This window comes from Mixophyes fleayi, chromosome 1 (genome assembly GCF_038048845.1).
Source record: "Mixophyes fleayi isolate aMixFle1 chromosome 1, aMixFle1.hap1, whole genome shotgun sequence".
Classification (NCBI taxonomy): Eukaryota; Metazoa; Chordata; class Amphibia; order Anura; family Limnodynastidae; genus Mixophyes; species Mixophyes fleayi.
The window spans coordinates 431058511-431076271 of record NC_134402.1 but is presented as its reverse complement, the minus strand read 5'-3'; the positions used below and the strand labels follow the sequence as shown (position 1 = coordinate 431076271).

The 17761-nt window shown below is 40.2% G+C and overlaps 1 protein-coding gene across 2 annotated transcripts in view; it reads left to right on the top strand.

The window, feature by feature from the left end:
- The window catches only part of EGFLAM (EGF like, fibronectin type III and laminin G domains), a 122018-nt gene that overhangs the window by 87083 nt on the left and 17174 nt on the right, over positions 1 to 17761 (top strand). For both annotated transcript variants that reach the window (XM_075184226.1, XM_075184225.1), the window contains exons 12-17: positions 2219 to 2363; positions 3463 to 3652; positions 3745 to 3870; positions 12652 to 12895; positions 13563 to 13674; positions 16925 to 17041. In XM_075184226.1, coding sequence (XP_075040327.1) covers positions 2219 to 2363; positions 3463 to 3652; positions 3745 to 3870; positions 12652 to 12895; positions 13563 to 13674; positions 16925 to 17041 — 934 coding nt within the window. The remainder of the gene's footprint in view (positions 1 to 2218; positions 2364 to 3462; positions 3653 to 3744; positions 3871 to 12651; positions 12896 to 13562; positions 13675 to 16924; positions 17042 to 17761) is intronic.

Below are 17761 nucleotides of genomic sequence, written 5' to 3'. Positions count from 1 at the left end.
TAAATTGCTTATAAAACTGTGTTAATTGTGTTGGGACATAGGCCCCTCAGAACGAATTTTAAAAAATGTTTTTGGAAGCTATAAAATATATCTGGAGGTAAGGACCTCAGAAGTTATAGTTTGTCAGATGGTTTTATTTATAATCAATTAAGCTGTAGGGAAGAGTATCATTAACTATTCAGTCCACATCGCAAACCTGTTTCTTTCAGTCAGGCGTGAAATATATTTCTGTTAGAATTCAGTTCTGTCAGGGGTTTAAGTTTAAAGGAGGAATATGTACTAAATCTAAATTAAATTTTATTGCATCGTGCAGTTACTTCCAGTCAATTAGAGCATGTGGCCCCCCGTGGATTTGGTCCTCTCTGTGAGCTCTGTCTTTTCCCCAACTTCTCCTCCCGTGTATCGTTGTCTTTGCTTGTCCTCCGCGCTCTCTAGAATTGTCTAAACCTATTTGATGATTGTCAACATTTGTCCTCCTTATCCCCTGTAATTGTTGTCCCCCCTATTAATGTAGCTCTATTGCACGGTTTTCACCCGTCCTCCCTGGAATTGTTGTCACCACGAGCCTCATTTAGAGTAGAGCGCAAATCTACAGCCCAACATAAACGTAAAGATAGATATATATATATATATATATATATATATATATATATATATATTAAAAAATGCCCCCCTCCCCCAGATTTAAACCATCAGTCATAACCTCAGCTGATTACTGTTAACGGGGGGAAGCAAACAGCATGAGGTTCCTCTGCAAAGGCTGCCACCAGCGCCAACCTGCGCCAGTCGGGGCTGGTCACACTATAACAGTGAGACCTGGAGTATGGGGGCCCCTCTGATACTGGGAACCAGCACCAGCCTGGTCATCTCAGGGCAGAATTTCCTATGGTAATCTGGCCCACAAACGCTATGCCCTACACCCCAGGGAAAACCAGAACCGTGCTGAATAGCATTGGGCTCATCCAATCCCCCTGGTTGAAGTAATGTGTTTAAAGTTATTATTATTATTACACAGAACTGTACGTTTAGAAGATCAGGATGCAAACAAATGACATGAAATGATGTGACAATGATGTGAAACAGAAGGTAAAGATGACCAAATGAGCTTACAATCTAAGCGGCACAGGGAGCAATTGATACATTAGGTGGTGGAATAACAATTGTATCTGTTGGTGGGGACAGTGTGCGGCTACTTGTGAGGACAGTGCGCCCGGGTGGGTTTGATCAAAAATCATCTAGGCCAATTGTTGCTACCAAACCGTGGTTTATTCAACCGATGGCAAAACCAGCAGAGTAATTCCCTAGAAGCACAACATGGGCACACGACGGGAGTGCAGCTCCTAGACACCAGGGTAGAGCTGACAAATTTTAGCCCGGGGGCCAAGACTTCACTCAGCAGCCTATTTTAAAGGAAAAATATGTAGGTGGCCCTGTGACTCACTAGCCCACTATGAGACTGGCCCAGGGAGGCACATGCCCCCCTGCCCCCCAGCCCTGCCAGCCCTTGCTAGTCATCACACAAGATACAGTCATAGACCCCAAGAACACAGTTTATATAACAGAGTTTATTCCTGCAGTAATGAAGCTAATGGGAGGGGGAGGGGTGTATTAGGAAGGTAACTTACTGGTGATTGGTGGTAATATGATCGGCTCACCCAAAAGTATCCTCCCCTTGCTACTGGTGACCATTGTTTGTTCCCTGGGGAGAGGGTGCCTAGGAGCCTGGGCCAGAGCACTATCATGCCATGTCCTTGTAGGCGCAGGAAAAATAATCCCATATTTTAGCACACGCATGTGAACAAAAGTACAATAAACTAACACATCCTGATGAGAACAGTTCAGTAGCAGAAAGAGACAATGGAACGCAAATGTTCTTATATCTTATACGCTCGAGACCAAGTTCACAGCGTGGGTGCTCACACTACTGTAAGTCAGACACCGATACTAAAGTAGCCATTGGCCTACTGATATTTCTGTGCAGCTACCGGAGGCGCGGTACAGCTGGAATGAGGAGACAGTGGACAAGACTGTTGTGTATAATACGTGCAGATGTACCATAGGTATATATTTATCTCAACCAATGAACCCAGATGAAAGCGAATAACTCTGAAGATGTTATCTTGTGGAATTAACATAACTTTTACACAGCTCCACAAATTGTTTTTTTTGCATTGAATATGTTCACGTTGTGTACACAGGTGGTGTTTTCTCTTTCCAGGTATAATTGTGGCACCGGCACTGCTGTTGTTACGAGTGACCGTAAAATCAGACCAGGTACCTGGCACATTGTGACCGTATCCAGAGAAGGCCTGAATGGATGGATCAAGTTAGATAATGGTACCGCTGTATCTGGGAGATCGCCGGTAAGTTATAACATATTATACAGAGGAGGGGCAGACTGTCGTGGGACCCAACCTGACAACATTCCCCCCCCCCCCACACAACTATACACAAGTCCGGAATACTCACCATTGTGATCCGTGGTGGCTAGTGTACAATACTGACCCCTTAATCTAGAGCCACTGTACTTAGCTTACAGTTTTCCTTTTCATTCCTCTGAACTCGTCTCTGTGATTATTAAGTGCTAGCAGCTCTGAGACCCAGCAGATGCCCCCGACGGTCTGTAAGGGCTGTGGCGGGGAGAATTTGGGGCGATATCTTGTATATAAGAAAGAAAGCTGTACCCTAAGCAGATAACTCCCCTGCCTCTGCCTTGACCTGGTACAAGTCCTGTACATAGACGTATTATTTTCAACTTGGAATTTGTCAATGTCGACAGCTGTCTGTTACCTCTGAGATTTATTTTTTCTTATTCTAATCATAGATATGTGTTTCTTTTCTTTTAATTGGAGCTTATTCTGACATAATTATAATTTATTTGTATAGATTTTCCTCATTTGTCTCACATATAACCCTATTTAACTGTTAACTTTTTAAGTGTATGTAAATGGTATGATTGTTACTGTATAATATTGGCTGAATATCTTTGATTTGTAACACACAAGATCAATGGGGTGTATTTATGACCAATCACAAATTGCTCCCATTAATTTTAATTTCTTATCGCAATGATAAGAAATTAATTATCATAGCAATGTATTCAAATTGGTTAGCTGGGACAGTTACAGGCACATTACTAGCAGGTTCCTAATGGCCTGGCTGAATTTGTGATGTGGGAGCACGAAGCCTGCTGTGGTGAGATCCGGAGATCCTTCTCCTCTGATGCTCTCCCCGTAGGTTATAATGGTTAATGCCATCAAAAGCGTTAGCTACCGGGGTCATGCTACGCATTTCGAAACTTGATAAATAGGGGGAAATCGCAGGCCCCATAGACACCTGGATTTTCAAATGCGGTAATGCCCCGAAAACTGCAGCTTGTGTAGTGTATATACAAATGTTGTTAAAGGAAATATGTTGAGGAAACCTTTTTAAAACTGAATTGTTGATATTTCTCTCTACCAGGGACAGTACAGTAAGATCACGTTCCGGACTCCCTTCTATCTGGGCGGTGCACCCAGCGTCTACTGGCTTGTCAAATCAGCCGGGACCAACCGAGGATTTAAAGGCTGTGTCCAGTCCCTGTCTCTGAATGGCAGGAATATTGACATGAGACAATGGCCTCTGGGGAAGGCTCTGAGTGGGGCGGATGTTGGTAAATAATGATGATTTATTCCACTTACTGTTTACGAACAATAAGTTCAGTGATCTCCATCCATTAAATTAACATCGTTTTCCTACACACAGGTGACTGCAGTATTGGGGTCTGTGACGAGGCGTCCTGCGTTAATGGGGGGACCTGTACATCTAGATCAGCTGATTCCTATATGTGTCTTTGCCCTATTGGATTTCAGGGGAGAAACTGTGAGGAAGGTAAGACTGATACAGCAACAGGTCATTTTTTAAATTCCATATTTCACTATGTATTATGTTTTAATCCAGCCTTTTATCTATCCCCAGTATTTCTGTAATATTCTTTTACTGTACTATTACCATGATTTCTGGGGAGGGGGTCTGTTGTGCATCTAGGACGCCTTTTAAGTAGTCTCTTGTTAGTGGCGAGTCTTTCTTCCTATTTAAGTTTTATTATATTTGATTTTATGAAGCTACAATAGGCGGCTCCACTCCCGAGGCCGTTCAGCTGGGACACTGCTGCTTTTGAATTCATCAAAGTGGTGTCTTTGTAAAGGGTCCATTTCTTTCTGAATGCGGCATAGACTGAGGAGAATCCGGCGCTGCAATGGTTTAGTGTCTGTGATCGCCAAATATTTTCATACGGTGTGAGGGGAGGAGGTAGTTCCCTCAAGTTTTTCCTCTCCGATTCGCGAGGCCTCACCTTCTACGGCCAGCTGTGTGCGGTGACACCAAAAACGGTATCCAAAATAACTTGTCCAAGATCACGAGGACCCTGGGGTCTCCAGCAAACCACTGGGTGGTAAGATTATTGGTCAGCAGCCTTAACCAGCATGATGATATAATTTAAAAAGGAAGGCAGTCCCAATATCCATTTACTGTAAGGAATTATTTAATAAATGATTAAGTGCCAATGAGTAGCACATTTTCAAATATAGGGAAACTTTTAAATAATGAGTAGTCCAACTTTGCGTTTGTACCCGAATAACCCTACAAATATTTATATTGCAGACCACAAAACAAGTGAGTAAACAAAGCAATCGGTAAAATGGTTTGGTTTGGGGAGTTACCAAGGAAACACAAATGGGGTAATTGCAAGGTGACACTTTCTCGCCACATGAGGGTACTTTACAGACTGGGAAAAAATGTAGAGACGCAGGTCATATTTTTTACACAAATTCACCATTGTGTCTACCTTGTGCATACACAAGTATAACCCCCATTCCGATGTTCATCTCTCTGGGCGATTATTTGTGGGAAATAGAATTTGATGGTAGAAAAGATTCCGCTGACTTATATAATCTGCATATTTAAGGATCTAGGGCCTGATTCATTAAGGATCTTAACTTGAGAAACGTCTTATTTCAGTCTCCTGGACAAAACCATGTAACAATGCAAGGGGTGCATATTAGTTTTCTGTTTTGCACATAAGTTAAATACTGACTGTTTTTTCCCGTAGCACACAAATATCAACTTTAAATTTCAGTGTACAAATAAGCTATCAAGTATTTGTGTGCTACATGAAAAAACAGTCAGTATTTAAGTTATGTGCAAAACAGAAAACTAATTTGCACCACTTGTATTGTAACATGGTTTTGTCCAGGAGACTGAAATAAGAAGTTTCTCAAGTTAAGATCCTTAATGAATCAGGCCCCTAGTGATTTTCATTACTGGATTCATTTTTTTTATCATTTTTTTGTTAGGGGTGTTGTTTATTTTTTACTTTCTTATTTGGTGATATTTGGGGGAGGGAATTTAGTTATAATCAAGTCCTAACAGTTGCCTCATGTCTATCTGTAGAACTCCCACCACCTCTGCTGGAATCTATCTCAGGCTACGACCTCTTGTTTTGGAAATCTCTCGTCCTTAAATATACATCCTTTCTGCAGTGTGTTAATACCCTTAACATATAAAATGTTTCTATCATATAACCTCTGTCATTTCTTCCTTCCATTCCACCCTGGTCTATTAATTTAGTCTCCCACTCAACAAAAAATCTATTTATTTAATGTGATCTGCCAGCAATAAACCCATGTTGTCTTATACCATGTAAGTCATTTGGACCTAATGGACAACATTCTTTTTAAAGAAGTAATTCCATTGTCAGAGTTCTGTGGTTTTCACACTCTTTCCGTCTGTCTGTTCTGTGAAGAAAATTTACATTTGCTATATTACAATCATCTGGAACAACACTAATCAGCAGAGATTAAATAATATGCTTGAGTAATTGTAATACATCTTTTTTCCAGTATAAATTACCATTATGTCTCTTGACATGAACAGTTTTATAAGTAGCTTTTATTTGCATTTCTGTTTAATCTTATTTGTCAAAGTGGCTCTCCAAACATTCTATTATAATGTTTACCTTCCTCAATTAATTAATAACATGTGGGGGGATAAAAACAGTCTAAGAATATTAATTGATAGCTTTGATCTTCCCATTACTTAATATTGTATCTGGAGAAACCTTTCACTCCTATTAACAAAATGTGGAGATTCGCTTTCCTTCTCACCCACTCGACATTTCCGTTTCCCTTCCAAATATTTCTAAGTTATTTGTAGAATGTTCTCAAACTGTTCTTTTCTGATCTGTTTCCATTAACTATTGCAAGGTAGCAAGTCACAAAGGGATACAGTAACTGATTTGTGTTTTCATTCTTGTTGTTTTTTTTCTTTCGTTTCCTCTGTACAGGATAAATTATTTTGAATATTACATATGTTTGTTTGTTTTTTATTCATGGAGCACATAAAAAGATATTTTTCACTATGACCATAGTTAGACTGCGGAATTCACAACTAAGGCATCTTAACTTTTGTGAAAAGAATCTATCTAGTGATTAGGGATGGTGTGTTATAATACAGGCTGGGAGAGGTTGGGGTAGTTTTTATGTCAGTAATTATTGTTACCAGTAACGATTGTCCGATTAGCGTGGTTCCAATGCCTAAAGAGATTTAAAAGCAAAATATAACAAAGTATACCCAATACATATGCTGAGAGAGAGACTGATACTGTCCAGTGGCTTTTTATAAAGCTTAAATTGGAAAAAAACAGTGAGGATGTCACAATGTACACAAAGATAACTCTAAGATCATTCTTCATTGGTTCAGGTTTTAAGATAGTCCAGGACAATGCAGGTCATAAATCCGTTCAAACGATGCTTCTCCAAAGGTGGGTGCAACTCACGCCAAAAGCGGTGTTCGTGTCTTGCCTCAGGGAACCGCCAAAAATCTGGTTTAAACTAACTCATTAACAGAGTATTTTTGAGTATTAATCTTATATTTATCATAACTTGTATTCACAATGTGTGATGGCTTATCCAATAATACGGGATTCCTGCTGGTGAAATGTGGATTAATATTAGAGATGGTCACTGACCCCCGTGTTTTGGTTTTGGATTCGGTTTTGGATCTGGATTACCGTCGTGTTTTGGTTTTGGTTTTGGTTTTGCAAAACCGCCATTGCGTGTTTTGGTTTTGGTTTTGGTTTTGTTTGGTTTTGTTTTGCTATTTTTTGGGAAAATCCATGTTTTTGGGCCTAAATTAACCCAATTTAGTGCTCCAACTGTTTTAGAGACAAGTAATCTAATTGTTGAGGTAATAAATCATCCAAAAAAACAGTTTAATTCTTCGTTGGTAGGCCTATTCTACACACAAAACAGATTGTCTTCCTCTCCATCTATGCATATTGGCAATGCAGCCATCGTCTTTGAATGTATATTACACCCCACACTTATAGTTAAATATGTAAAGAAATGGAAAAAGCCAGTTTGCTTTCTGTCTCTCAAGGCCCCCCTCCACTTGTATAAAATAGCAAAAAATTCAGCCATTATAGACTGTACAATATTAATTGACATGGAGAAAGCCAGTTTGGTTTCTGTCTCTCTAGGCCCCCCTCCACTTGTATAAAATACTAAAAAATTCAGCCATTATAGACTGTACAATATTAATTGACATGGAGAAAGACAGTTTGGGGTCACTCTGTCTCTCTAGGCCCCCCTCCACTTGTATAAAATACCAAAAAATTCAGCCATTATAGACTGTACAATATTAATTGACATGGAGAAAGCCAGTTTGGTTTCTGTCTCTCTAGCCCCCCCTCCACTTGTATAAAATACCAAAAAATTCAGCCATTATAGACTGTACAATATTAATTGACATGGAGAAAGCCAGTTTGGTTTCTGTCTCTCTAGCCCCCCCTCCACTTGTATAAAATACTAAAAAATTCAGCCATTATAGACTGTACAATATAAATTGAAATGGACAAAGGCAGTTTGGTATCTGTCTGCATCAGATCCTCTCTCCACTAGGAGTAAAATAGAAAACTATTCAGCCGTTATATAATCTAGAATATAAATAGAAATTGAGAAAGGCAATTTGGTATCTGTCTGCATCATAATCATCAACATCATCATTAGCGCCCTCGTCGCCTACACAAATCTCCCCCTCATCCTCTTCTAATTCCAAAGTGGCATCCTCAATTTGGGTATCACCGGCTACACTCGGGCTATTAAGGCACACATCAGCAGAATGCTCACGATTAGACATCCCACTGTTGGATGGACTCTCCACAGGGATTGTTGTCATTTGTGAATCAGAGCAAATATTCTCCTGTAATGCCTCACTGGTATCTTGCAGCTCAGCTTTGACGCGTAACAGTAGTTGTGCACCAATTGTAGCCTGGGTAACTTTTTGGGATCTGCCACTAATAGCCAAAGGTGAAGGCCTCATTCTCTCTTTGCCACTGCGTGTGTAGAATGGCATGCTTGCAATTTTTTTTTTATCGTCACTTAACTTTTGCTCAGTTACACTTCTTTTTCGCTTCAATACAGTAAATTTTTTTTTGGTTTTTGTTTTTTGCACTAATTTGAAAACACTCTGTTGTTTGACATCGCCTTGGCCAGATGACGTACTGGGAACACTAACATCAGGACTGGTGACAGAACCTGGTTGCTCATTTAGATCATATGTGGACTGCTTTGAATCCATTCTGAGCGCAAACCACTGAGGAGTGCTAAAAATTATTGAGTAGATACTGCTGACAGATATGACTTTTGACAGCCAGAAATATTAATGCACAATTAGGGAGGACACCCCAAAAACACAGAGGAGTGCTAAAATTTATTGAGTAGATACTGCTGACAGATATGACTTTTGACAGCCAGAAATATTAATGCACAATTAGAGAGGACACCCCAAAAACACTGAGGAGTGCTAACATTTATTGAGTAGATACTGCTGACAGATATGACTTTTGACAGCCAGAAATATTAATGCACAATTAGGGAGGACACCCCAAAAACACAGAGGAGTGCTAAAATTTATTGAGTAGATACTGCTGACAGATATGACTTTTGACAGCCAGAAATATTAATGCACAATTAGAGAGGACACCCCAAAAACACTGAGGAGTGCTTAAAATTATTGAGTAGATACTGCTGACAGATATGACTTTTGACAGCCAGAAATATTAATGCACAATTAGGGAGGACACCCCAAAAACACAGAGGAGTGCTAAAATTTATTGAGTAGATACTGCTGACAGATATGACTTTTGACAGCCAGAAATATTAATGCACAATTAGAGAGGACACCCCAAAAACACTGAGGAGTGCTTAAAATTATTGAGTAGATACTGCTGACAGATATGACTTTTGACAGCCAGAAATATTAATGCACAATTAGAGAGGACACCCCAAAAACACTGAGGAGTGCTTAAAATTATTGAGTAGATACTGCTGACAGATATGACTTTTGACAGCCAGAAATATTAATGCACAATTAGAGAGGACACCCCAAAAACACTGAGGAGTGCTTAAAATTATTGAGTAGATACTGCTGACAGATATGACTTTTGACAGCCAGAAATATTAATGCACAATTAGAGAGGACACCCCAAAAACACTGAGGAGTGCTTAAAATTATTGAGTAGATACTGCTGACAGATATGACTTTTGACAGCCAGAAATATTAATGCACAATTAGAGAGGACACCCCAAAAACACTGAGGAGTGCTAACATTTATTGAGTAGATACTGCTGACAGATATGACTTTTGACAGCCAGAAATATTAATGCACAATTATGGGGGACAACCCAAAAGCGCTGGGGAGTGCCAAATATGAAGAAAAAATAATAAACCTCTATCCTCCTCTCTGCACTAGCGATTTTGGTTAGAGCAATTGCAAGAACAATATTGTATTCTTTCTCTGTCCCTGCTCTAATTAGCCTATGACTACACCCTGCTCTCTCCCTCTGTCAAATGGCGATGGATTGCTGTGGAGGCGTGTATTTATAAAGTTGAAGTATCGCGAGAACCGAGTCCCGAGATCCGACGACGTCACAATGACGTTCGGCCTCGATTTGGATTCGGAATTGGCGGGAGAGTACCGAGCTGCTCAGCTCGGTACTCGGATACCCAAAGTTCGGGTGGGTTCGGTTCTCGGAGAACCGGACCCGCCCATCTCTAATTAATATAAGACCAAACACAATACATTTCTTATGACCTGAACCATAAATATAAATAATTTAGGTTTACCATTGTGTAATACATCTCTAAATTCTTTTACATGAATAATAAAAGAATGTGAAGTGGAAACTTCATTTTTAATAAACTATTTACAGATGTGAGTATGAATGTAGATGTGTTGACTGTGTTTTGCTTTGTGATTGCTTATTTAACCTTTGTGCGCTGATGCGTACGAATCGCATTTGCACAGGAAACTATAGCAACCGATATTTATTAATTTAAAACAACTTCATACAATTATTTGACTTCAGCATTGTAATGGTAGATCCACTGGATGTATCTAAATATGGATCATATGTCTTTCTTACAAGAAATGTATACTGGGGATAATGACAAGAGAGTCCCCATAGGGACGAAAGCACTTAAATGCACTCCAGTGTTATGGAGTATTGAAACCTTACCTGAAAGAGTTAACAGCAAGTACCAGACCGACCAATGAGCAACAAGTGGTAGGTCCTGGTGAGCAGTCTTTATAATCCCTGGCAGGTCACATGCTCTGCCTCTTCACAGTTCGTGATCCCACCCACCTTTGCCACTCGAGGACCACCCTGTTCCTGTGCCGTTTGAGTAGGTAGGAAGTGTCTGTGAGCAGCAACTGATAGTTACAGCCCTATCGCTGATTGACCGCAAGTGAGCCCCACTTTGAGCAATGGACTCATGGTCCTTTTTGGGAAGGATCCCTTGGCCTGCTTCTGAGGGTAGTCAAGAAGGGGGCGTGGTCACTATGCCGCAGATTTAGTGCTGGCCTGGCAAGTTGAGGAATTGTTTCCGGTTAAGTGGATTAGGCCCAGGGGCGGGCTGGGCCGGGGGGCTGAGAGGCATCGGCCCCCCGGGCCGCTCAGAATCACGGCTGTTAGGGCCGCCCGCTCCCCGGAAGTAATATCAATGTGATGCGGCCGCGCATCACGTGTCATGTGATGCGGCCGTCTGTGCGGCGTGTGCCTCCCGGGCTGACGGACGTCAGCCCGCGCCTGATTAGGCCGTTAGTTATCCACGCTTGGTTCTCAATATCAGTCGATGTCACTGCCTCACAGTTCACGTTCATCATCACATAAATAAACTGTGACCTTCTTTAGTCACTCATATAAGTCTCCCTGTCTTTATTATAGTTATGTTAAGTTAAGTGGTTAAGATATTGAAGGTTATGGTTTAAAGGACAAAAGCATCCTGGGTATGCAATTTAAACAAAGGAGTAAATATTGGATACGAGTTGATCAAAGAATATCTTTAGTCTTTACACGATGGTTCTACCACAAATCCACCTATGCTAAGACACACATGTAAGTAGTATCACAAGATTATATTTTGACAATGAGGCAATATCTGAAGATTATTTTTTTTTACAGTACACAAAACTACCGCTAAACATTTCTAAAACATTTAACGCAAATAAAATAGCCCTTAATTGTTTGCCATATATCTGTAAGTCTTCATCATTTGTTCAATTAGTTAGGATACACTATAGGCTTAGATTAATTAATTAAATCAGTAATTATAAGTAGCTAATTAAACATTTGGGATGATTTTAACAGGTCAGCTAATCTGAATATCACCTAAGAATTCCACCCCAGCAAGGTTACATTGGCAGATTCCTTATTTGGGGCTTTTTAATTTGCACACAACACAGATAGAATTTATAGAACGTGGAACTTTACTTGATGATCTGTTTTTCATCCTCAGTAACCTGGAACTTAGAACAGTGACTCTACTGTGGAAGTATTAAATCCCATGTCAAATCAAAATAAATATTTTAATTTTTTTGTCCACAAATTAGTAAAAATAAACTATAGACATTATTAAATGGATAAAGTTTTTATACCCCATATAATTTCAAGCTCACATTTGCATAGGGGTGATAATTAATAGGGACTTATGAAAAAAGGATTGACCAAGGGGAATAAATACTTTATACATATTTTTTTCAAATATTATTTTATTCCTTTATGAATGTGGGACTCACAAATAAAAAAAAATCCCCATTCTACAGAATAAAAATCCCATGCTTTGAGATTCTTAAATGTGGGGAAATAGGGAAATGATTTTTGAATTATATTTGAAAACACTGGGCCTGATTCATTAAGGGAAGCAAAGCAAAAAAAAAAAAAAGAGAGTAACTTTGCACCTTCGCAAAACCATGTTGCATTGGAGGGGGAGCTAAATTTAAAATGTGAGGACAGATTTATAGTTGGTGTAGGGCATGTCCTAAATCAACTTTTAATGTCAGTGTAAAAATAAATCTATCAAGTATTTGTGTGCTACATGAAAAAACAGCCAGTATTTAACTTATGTGCAAAATAATAAACTCATATGCACCCCTTGCGTTGTAACATGGTTTTGCCACGGTTCAAAGTTACTAATTTTTTCGACTTGCTTTCCTTAATGAATCAGGCCCACTGTACATATCTTATTCTGAACTTATCTCGCCTTTTATCAATAATATCACACTGTTTTCGCCATTGTTCTCATAAAACTGAAACCTGTTCCTCTGCGTTCCAGCTTTCATCCTGGCCATTCCGCAGTTCAACGAGACTGCGCGCTCCTTCGCTGAGACCAGATGGCCGTTTGAACCACACCACTACCTCTCATTCATGGAGTTTGACATGACGTTCCGGCCGGACGCGGAGGATGGGAGTGTCCTCTACAGCTACGACGCGGACAGCAAGGATTTCGTATCCATCAACATGGTGAACGGCTACGTGGTTTTCAGGTTTGACTGCGGCTCGGGAACAGCGGTGATAAGGTAAGCGCAAGAGGTGAATCTTTTCAAAAAGTTCAGTGTGTGAACTTCGTTCCACATAGAGCCACACTACGTGGTTACTCATTGTATTATTTATATATGATAACCATCTGTTTATGGAATGAATATAGAAAAATAGATGTTATTAAAAAGTGTGGTCATTATAGTACCTCTGTTTAAATACCAGTGCTCCAATTCTGGGACATACGCTATCATCATCATCATCACCATTTATTTATATAGCGCCACTGATTCCGCAGCGCTGTACATAGAACTCATTCACATCAATCCCTGCCCCATTGGAGCTTACAGTCTAAATTCCCAAACATATACACACAGACAGAGAGAGAGAGAGACTAGGGTCAATTTTGATAGCAGCCAATAAAGCTACTAGTATGTTTTTGGAGTGTGGGAGGAAACCGGAGCACCCGGAGGAAACCCACGCAAACACGGGGAGAACATAGAAACTCCACACAGATAAGGCCATGATCGGGAATTGAACTTATGACCCCAGCGCTGTGAGACAGAAGTGCTAACCACTTAGCCACCGTGCTGCGCTATTCAGAAATGATTACAGCTTTCTTGTGGATCTGTTGCTATCAATGTTTATAGAAGCTTATCATAATTTCCAGTAAAATATATATGTATATTTTGTTTGTTTTGAAATCAGAAGTGAGAAGCCAGTAAGCCTGGGCCAGTGGCACGAGCTGCGAGTCTCTCGGACGGCTAAGAATGGCCTCTTACAAGTGGATAACCAGGGACAAGTCGAGGGGATGTCCGAGGTTTGTACCAACGTCTCATTCTTACCAAAATGTTTTGTAGTGAACAAGTTGGTATTGTCTGACCCGATGGCTTATAGGATCCAATTCAGCGTTACACCCGCGTCACCCGACTCTTACATCTGTACAGATATCAGAATACAGTACAGTCAACCATATTCTTATAGTACACCGGAGGTGCTAATTTTTATTAGGAAAACTTGTGTATCCTAAACTATAACACCCTATTGTAAATTATTATGGATAGTGGGTCAGCTCAGATTTCCATAATCTCTTTAAAAACTCCTCAGTGACTTCTAATATCCTAACAGGGCCAGACTGGGACTAAAAATTAGCCCTGGCATTTAAATACAGGTCCACTTCAGTTCCAGTAGGAAAGAAAATATGTGAACTATATGCCGAACAGGGCGTGACCTCATTGTGTTGTGGGTGTGGCCAACATGGGGCATTGATACATACATTATAATAATACATTACATTTATCATTTTAGACAAATACGCAGACACTACTGTTAGAAGCACACAGCTTTGCCTTCACAAGCAGTACGTTGTGAAGCAGGACATACCTCCCAACTGTCCTTGCAGTCGGACCAATTCCTGACTAAGGGAGACAGTCACCCAAATTCAGGACTGCCCCACCAGATTCAGGACAGTTCACAGACTGTCCTGCTCTCTCCTACCTGTCTTGGTCACTTTCACCGCTTGTAGCAGCTGGTTTCTTTAGCTCAGTTCATTCTTGTCTTGATCCTTGAATATTGGATGCCCTATTTTGAAAAAAAATGGGTACATGAGATTTAGAAAACTCCAACCAGCCTAGGTGTTAAAACAATAGCACTCACGTTTTATAATTAGGCCTCCCTCAAGTCCCCACAATAATAATATACACATTTAATAAGTAGGCCTATTTCCAGGCAACTAGCCCCAACATTAAATTAACAGTATACCCATTTACTCAAAACATATTTCCCTCCCTCCAAACAGTCCCAGCAATAAATTAAATAGCATTGAAGTTTAATAAATATAGCCATTTTCCCCAACCGTCCCCGACAATAAATAATTCATATTCACATTTAATAAATAGCCCTCCTCCCCAAAATCAGCCCCATATTCAATTGATAGCCCTAAACCACCCAAGCATTAAATACAAGGTTCCTTCACCTCATCTTAAATAATTAGCCCCCACCTACACTCCACCATTAAATAGCCTACCTCCCACACTATATTAAGATCCTCCCTTCCCTCACATATTATATTAGAATACTACGCGCACACGCACACTATGTGAACATGGCCAAAAACACACTATAGCAACATGGGGCCACACAGACACACTATTCGCCACACAGACATACAGATATACACATGTTTTACACTTGTGACCAGACTCAATAGATTTATATCTTTCTCTGGATTATTGATGTCACACTGTCATACTCATATAATGAGGTTATTATATTTTTAAGTGTACTGGCCAGTCACTAAATATTCATTTCCAGGTTTATTGGTTTTGTTTTATATTATCACATCCAATTGTTTTTTAATATTTTTATTTATATGTACATTTTTGGAGATTTATAAAATAAACTGGTATTATACACAGTCTGCCATCTAAGGGTATTTTTTATTCTTGACGCATATATATCGTGGCGCATCCCACATTTTATAAAATTTATAGCCACACAGACAAACACAATATTAAACACCTAGCCACACTATTTGCCACACAGCCACACTATTAGCCACACAATTTGCCACACAGCCACACTAGTAGCCACACAGACATATTACACACACGCACAGACGCTTACCTTTGTACATCCAGCGCGCTCTGCGCGCTGCCCAGCAGATGGAGAATCAGTGACTGCCGCCTATGTGAGCAATCACATGGGACGGCCCCACGTGACTGGTGCCATCCCATGTGATTGCTTGCATAGGCGGCAGGGTGCTGTTGCTGCTCGGCGGGCATGCGGACCGGCCCATCTGGCCATCGGCCCTTCTGTCATTTGCCAGAAGCGCCAGGTGGCCAGCCCGGCCCTGTATCCTAATAATTTGCGGTTGACGATATAGAGTAGGGTAGTACATAATGCAGCCATTAGCTTCTAATATCCCAGCAATGTCTATCTGTGAGAACACAATCGTTCAAAAAATATGAAACTTTTCAACAGTTATAATACAGAATGCAGCAATAAAAAACAAATAGAGCAATAAACAAGCTCAAAAGCATACAATGTAAACTTAACCATTGGGAAGGAAGGAAAACATATGATTGCCTTCCAGAAACTGTTGTGTAAGCAGCCACTGTATAGGAATAGAGTATAGTACATTTCCAATTAAGTTACTACTGTTCATCATCATCATTTATTTATTTATATATATAGCGCCACTAATTCCGCAGCGCTGTACAGAGAACTCACTCACATCAGTCCCTGCCCCATTGGAGCTTACAGTCTAAATCCCCTAACACACACACACACACACTGAGAGAGACTAAGGGCAATTTAATAGCAGCCAATTAACCTACCAGTATGTTTTTGGAGTGTGGGAGGAAACCGGAGCACCCGGAGGAAACCCACGCAAACATTTGGAGAACATACAAACTCAACACAGATAAGGCCATGGTTGGGAATCAAACTCATGACCATAGTGCTGTGAGGCAGAAGTGCTAACCACCAAGTCACCGTGCAGCCATAAACTTGGGGGGATTTACTCCTCCTATACTTACTGAATAGAGAAGCTCTGTTGTAAAAGGAAGGGGGGGTCCACATTGTAGTCACATAACATAATAGTAGCACAAACAGCAGTATTTTGGGGAGTACTTTAAGGAACAACCTGAGAAGTTCAGTCCCTATGATGTACACTATGAAGTCTTCCATCCTTAGCACCGACGAGCATCGGACCAATCATAGCTTTGGATGAAACCTGTGGCCCCCACTGTTGACTTACACACTAGGCGTTGTGCAGAAATGCATGAACAAAGCTCTATCTCTATTAGTGTATAGGACAGGGGTAATCACTGTGTTTATAACACACTTTTAAATAAAATAAAATCATTAATTAATACCATACCACAAAGACGGCAAATATTGTCACTTTGAGTAATAATTATATCTACCAACAATGTAGAAATTACCCATTTGGATTTTTAGATCCCCTGTTTTCGGCATTTCAGACACCCCCCTAATCTTTACTATGAGCAGCATGATCTCAGCATGAATACTGTGCTATTAATAAGACACTTGTCCTTATATTCCAGGGTGGATTCACTCAGATAAAGTGTAACCCGGCCATTTACATTGGTGGAGTTCCTGACTACGACATGGTCAAGAAAAACTCTGGAGTCCTGAGACCTTTCACTGGGAGTATTCAGAAAGTGAGTATTGTAGGACAGACAGACACATGGGGAGGAATTATGGGGAATCTGCCCTCTAGACCTGACTCACTGATTAAAACATAAAGAACTGTTGTACTCCCATCTCTAGTACTTACATTGATTCATTGCAGATCAGTACAGCTTTTCCAGAGCAGGTTATATATCGAGCAGGTGATATCTGGTATTTGTAAAATATTTATATCGAAAGAATATAACTATTTTGGTGAAAAGCAAAACTGGAATTTCCACTATCAATGTCATCATCATCATCACCATTTATTTATATAGCGCCACTAATTCCGCAGCGCTGACAGAGAACTCATTCACATCAGTCCCTGCCCCATTGGAGCTTACAGTCTAAATTCCCTAACACACACACAGACTAGGGTCAATTTGTTAGCAGCCAATTAACCTACCAGTATGTTTTTGGAGTGTCATCATTTTGGAGTGTCTGTTCTAAAGGGGAGATCTTACTTTTTCATTTGTATATCCTAGATATAATGTTTTTGTTTTTTTTATTTATAATTAAAGAACTTCAGCCAAACTAGTATTGGGACTCGCCACTTGTACTTCCAAGTGCAGGGGGCTAGGCAGTATGCGGGGGAAGGGGGTTCCTCCTTTATAGGGGGCTTCCAGATGACTTCCTGATATAGTGCATGTATTATCCCCTGTATATATCTAACTATATAGTTCATAGTTACCTACTCTCCTGGAATGTCC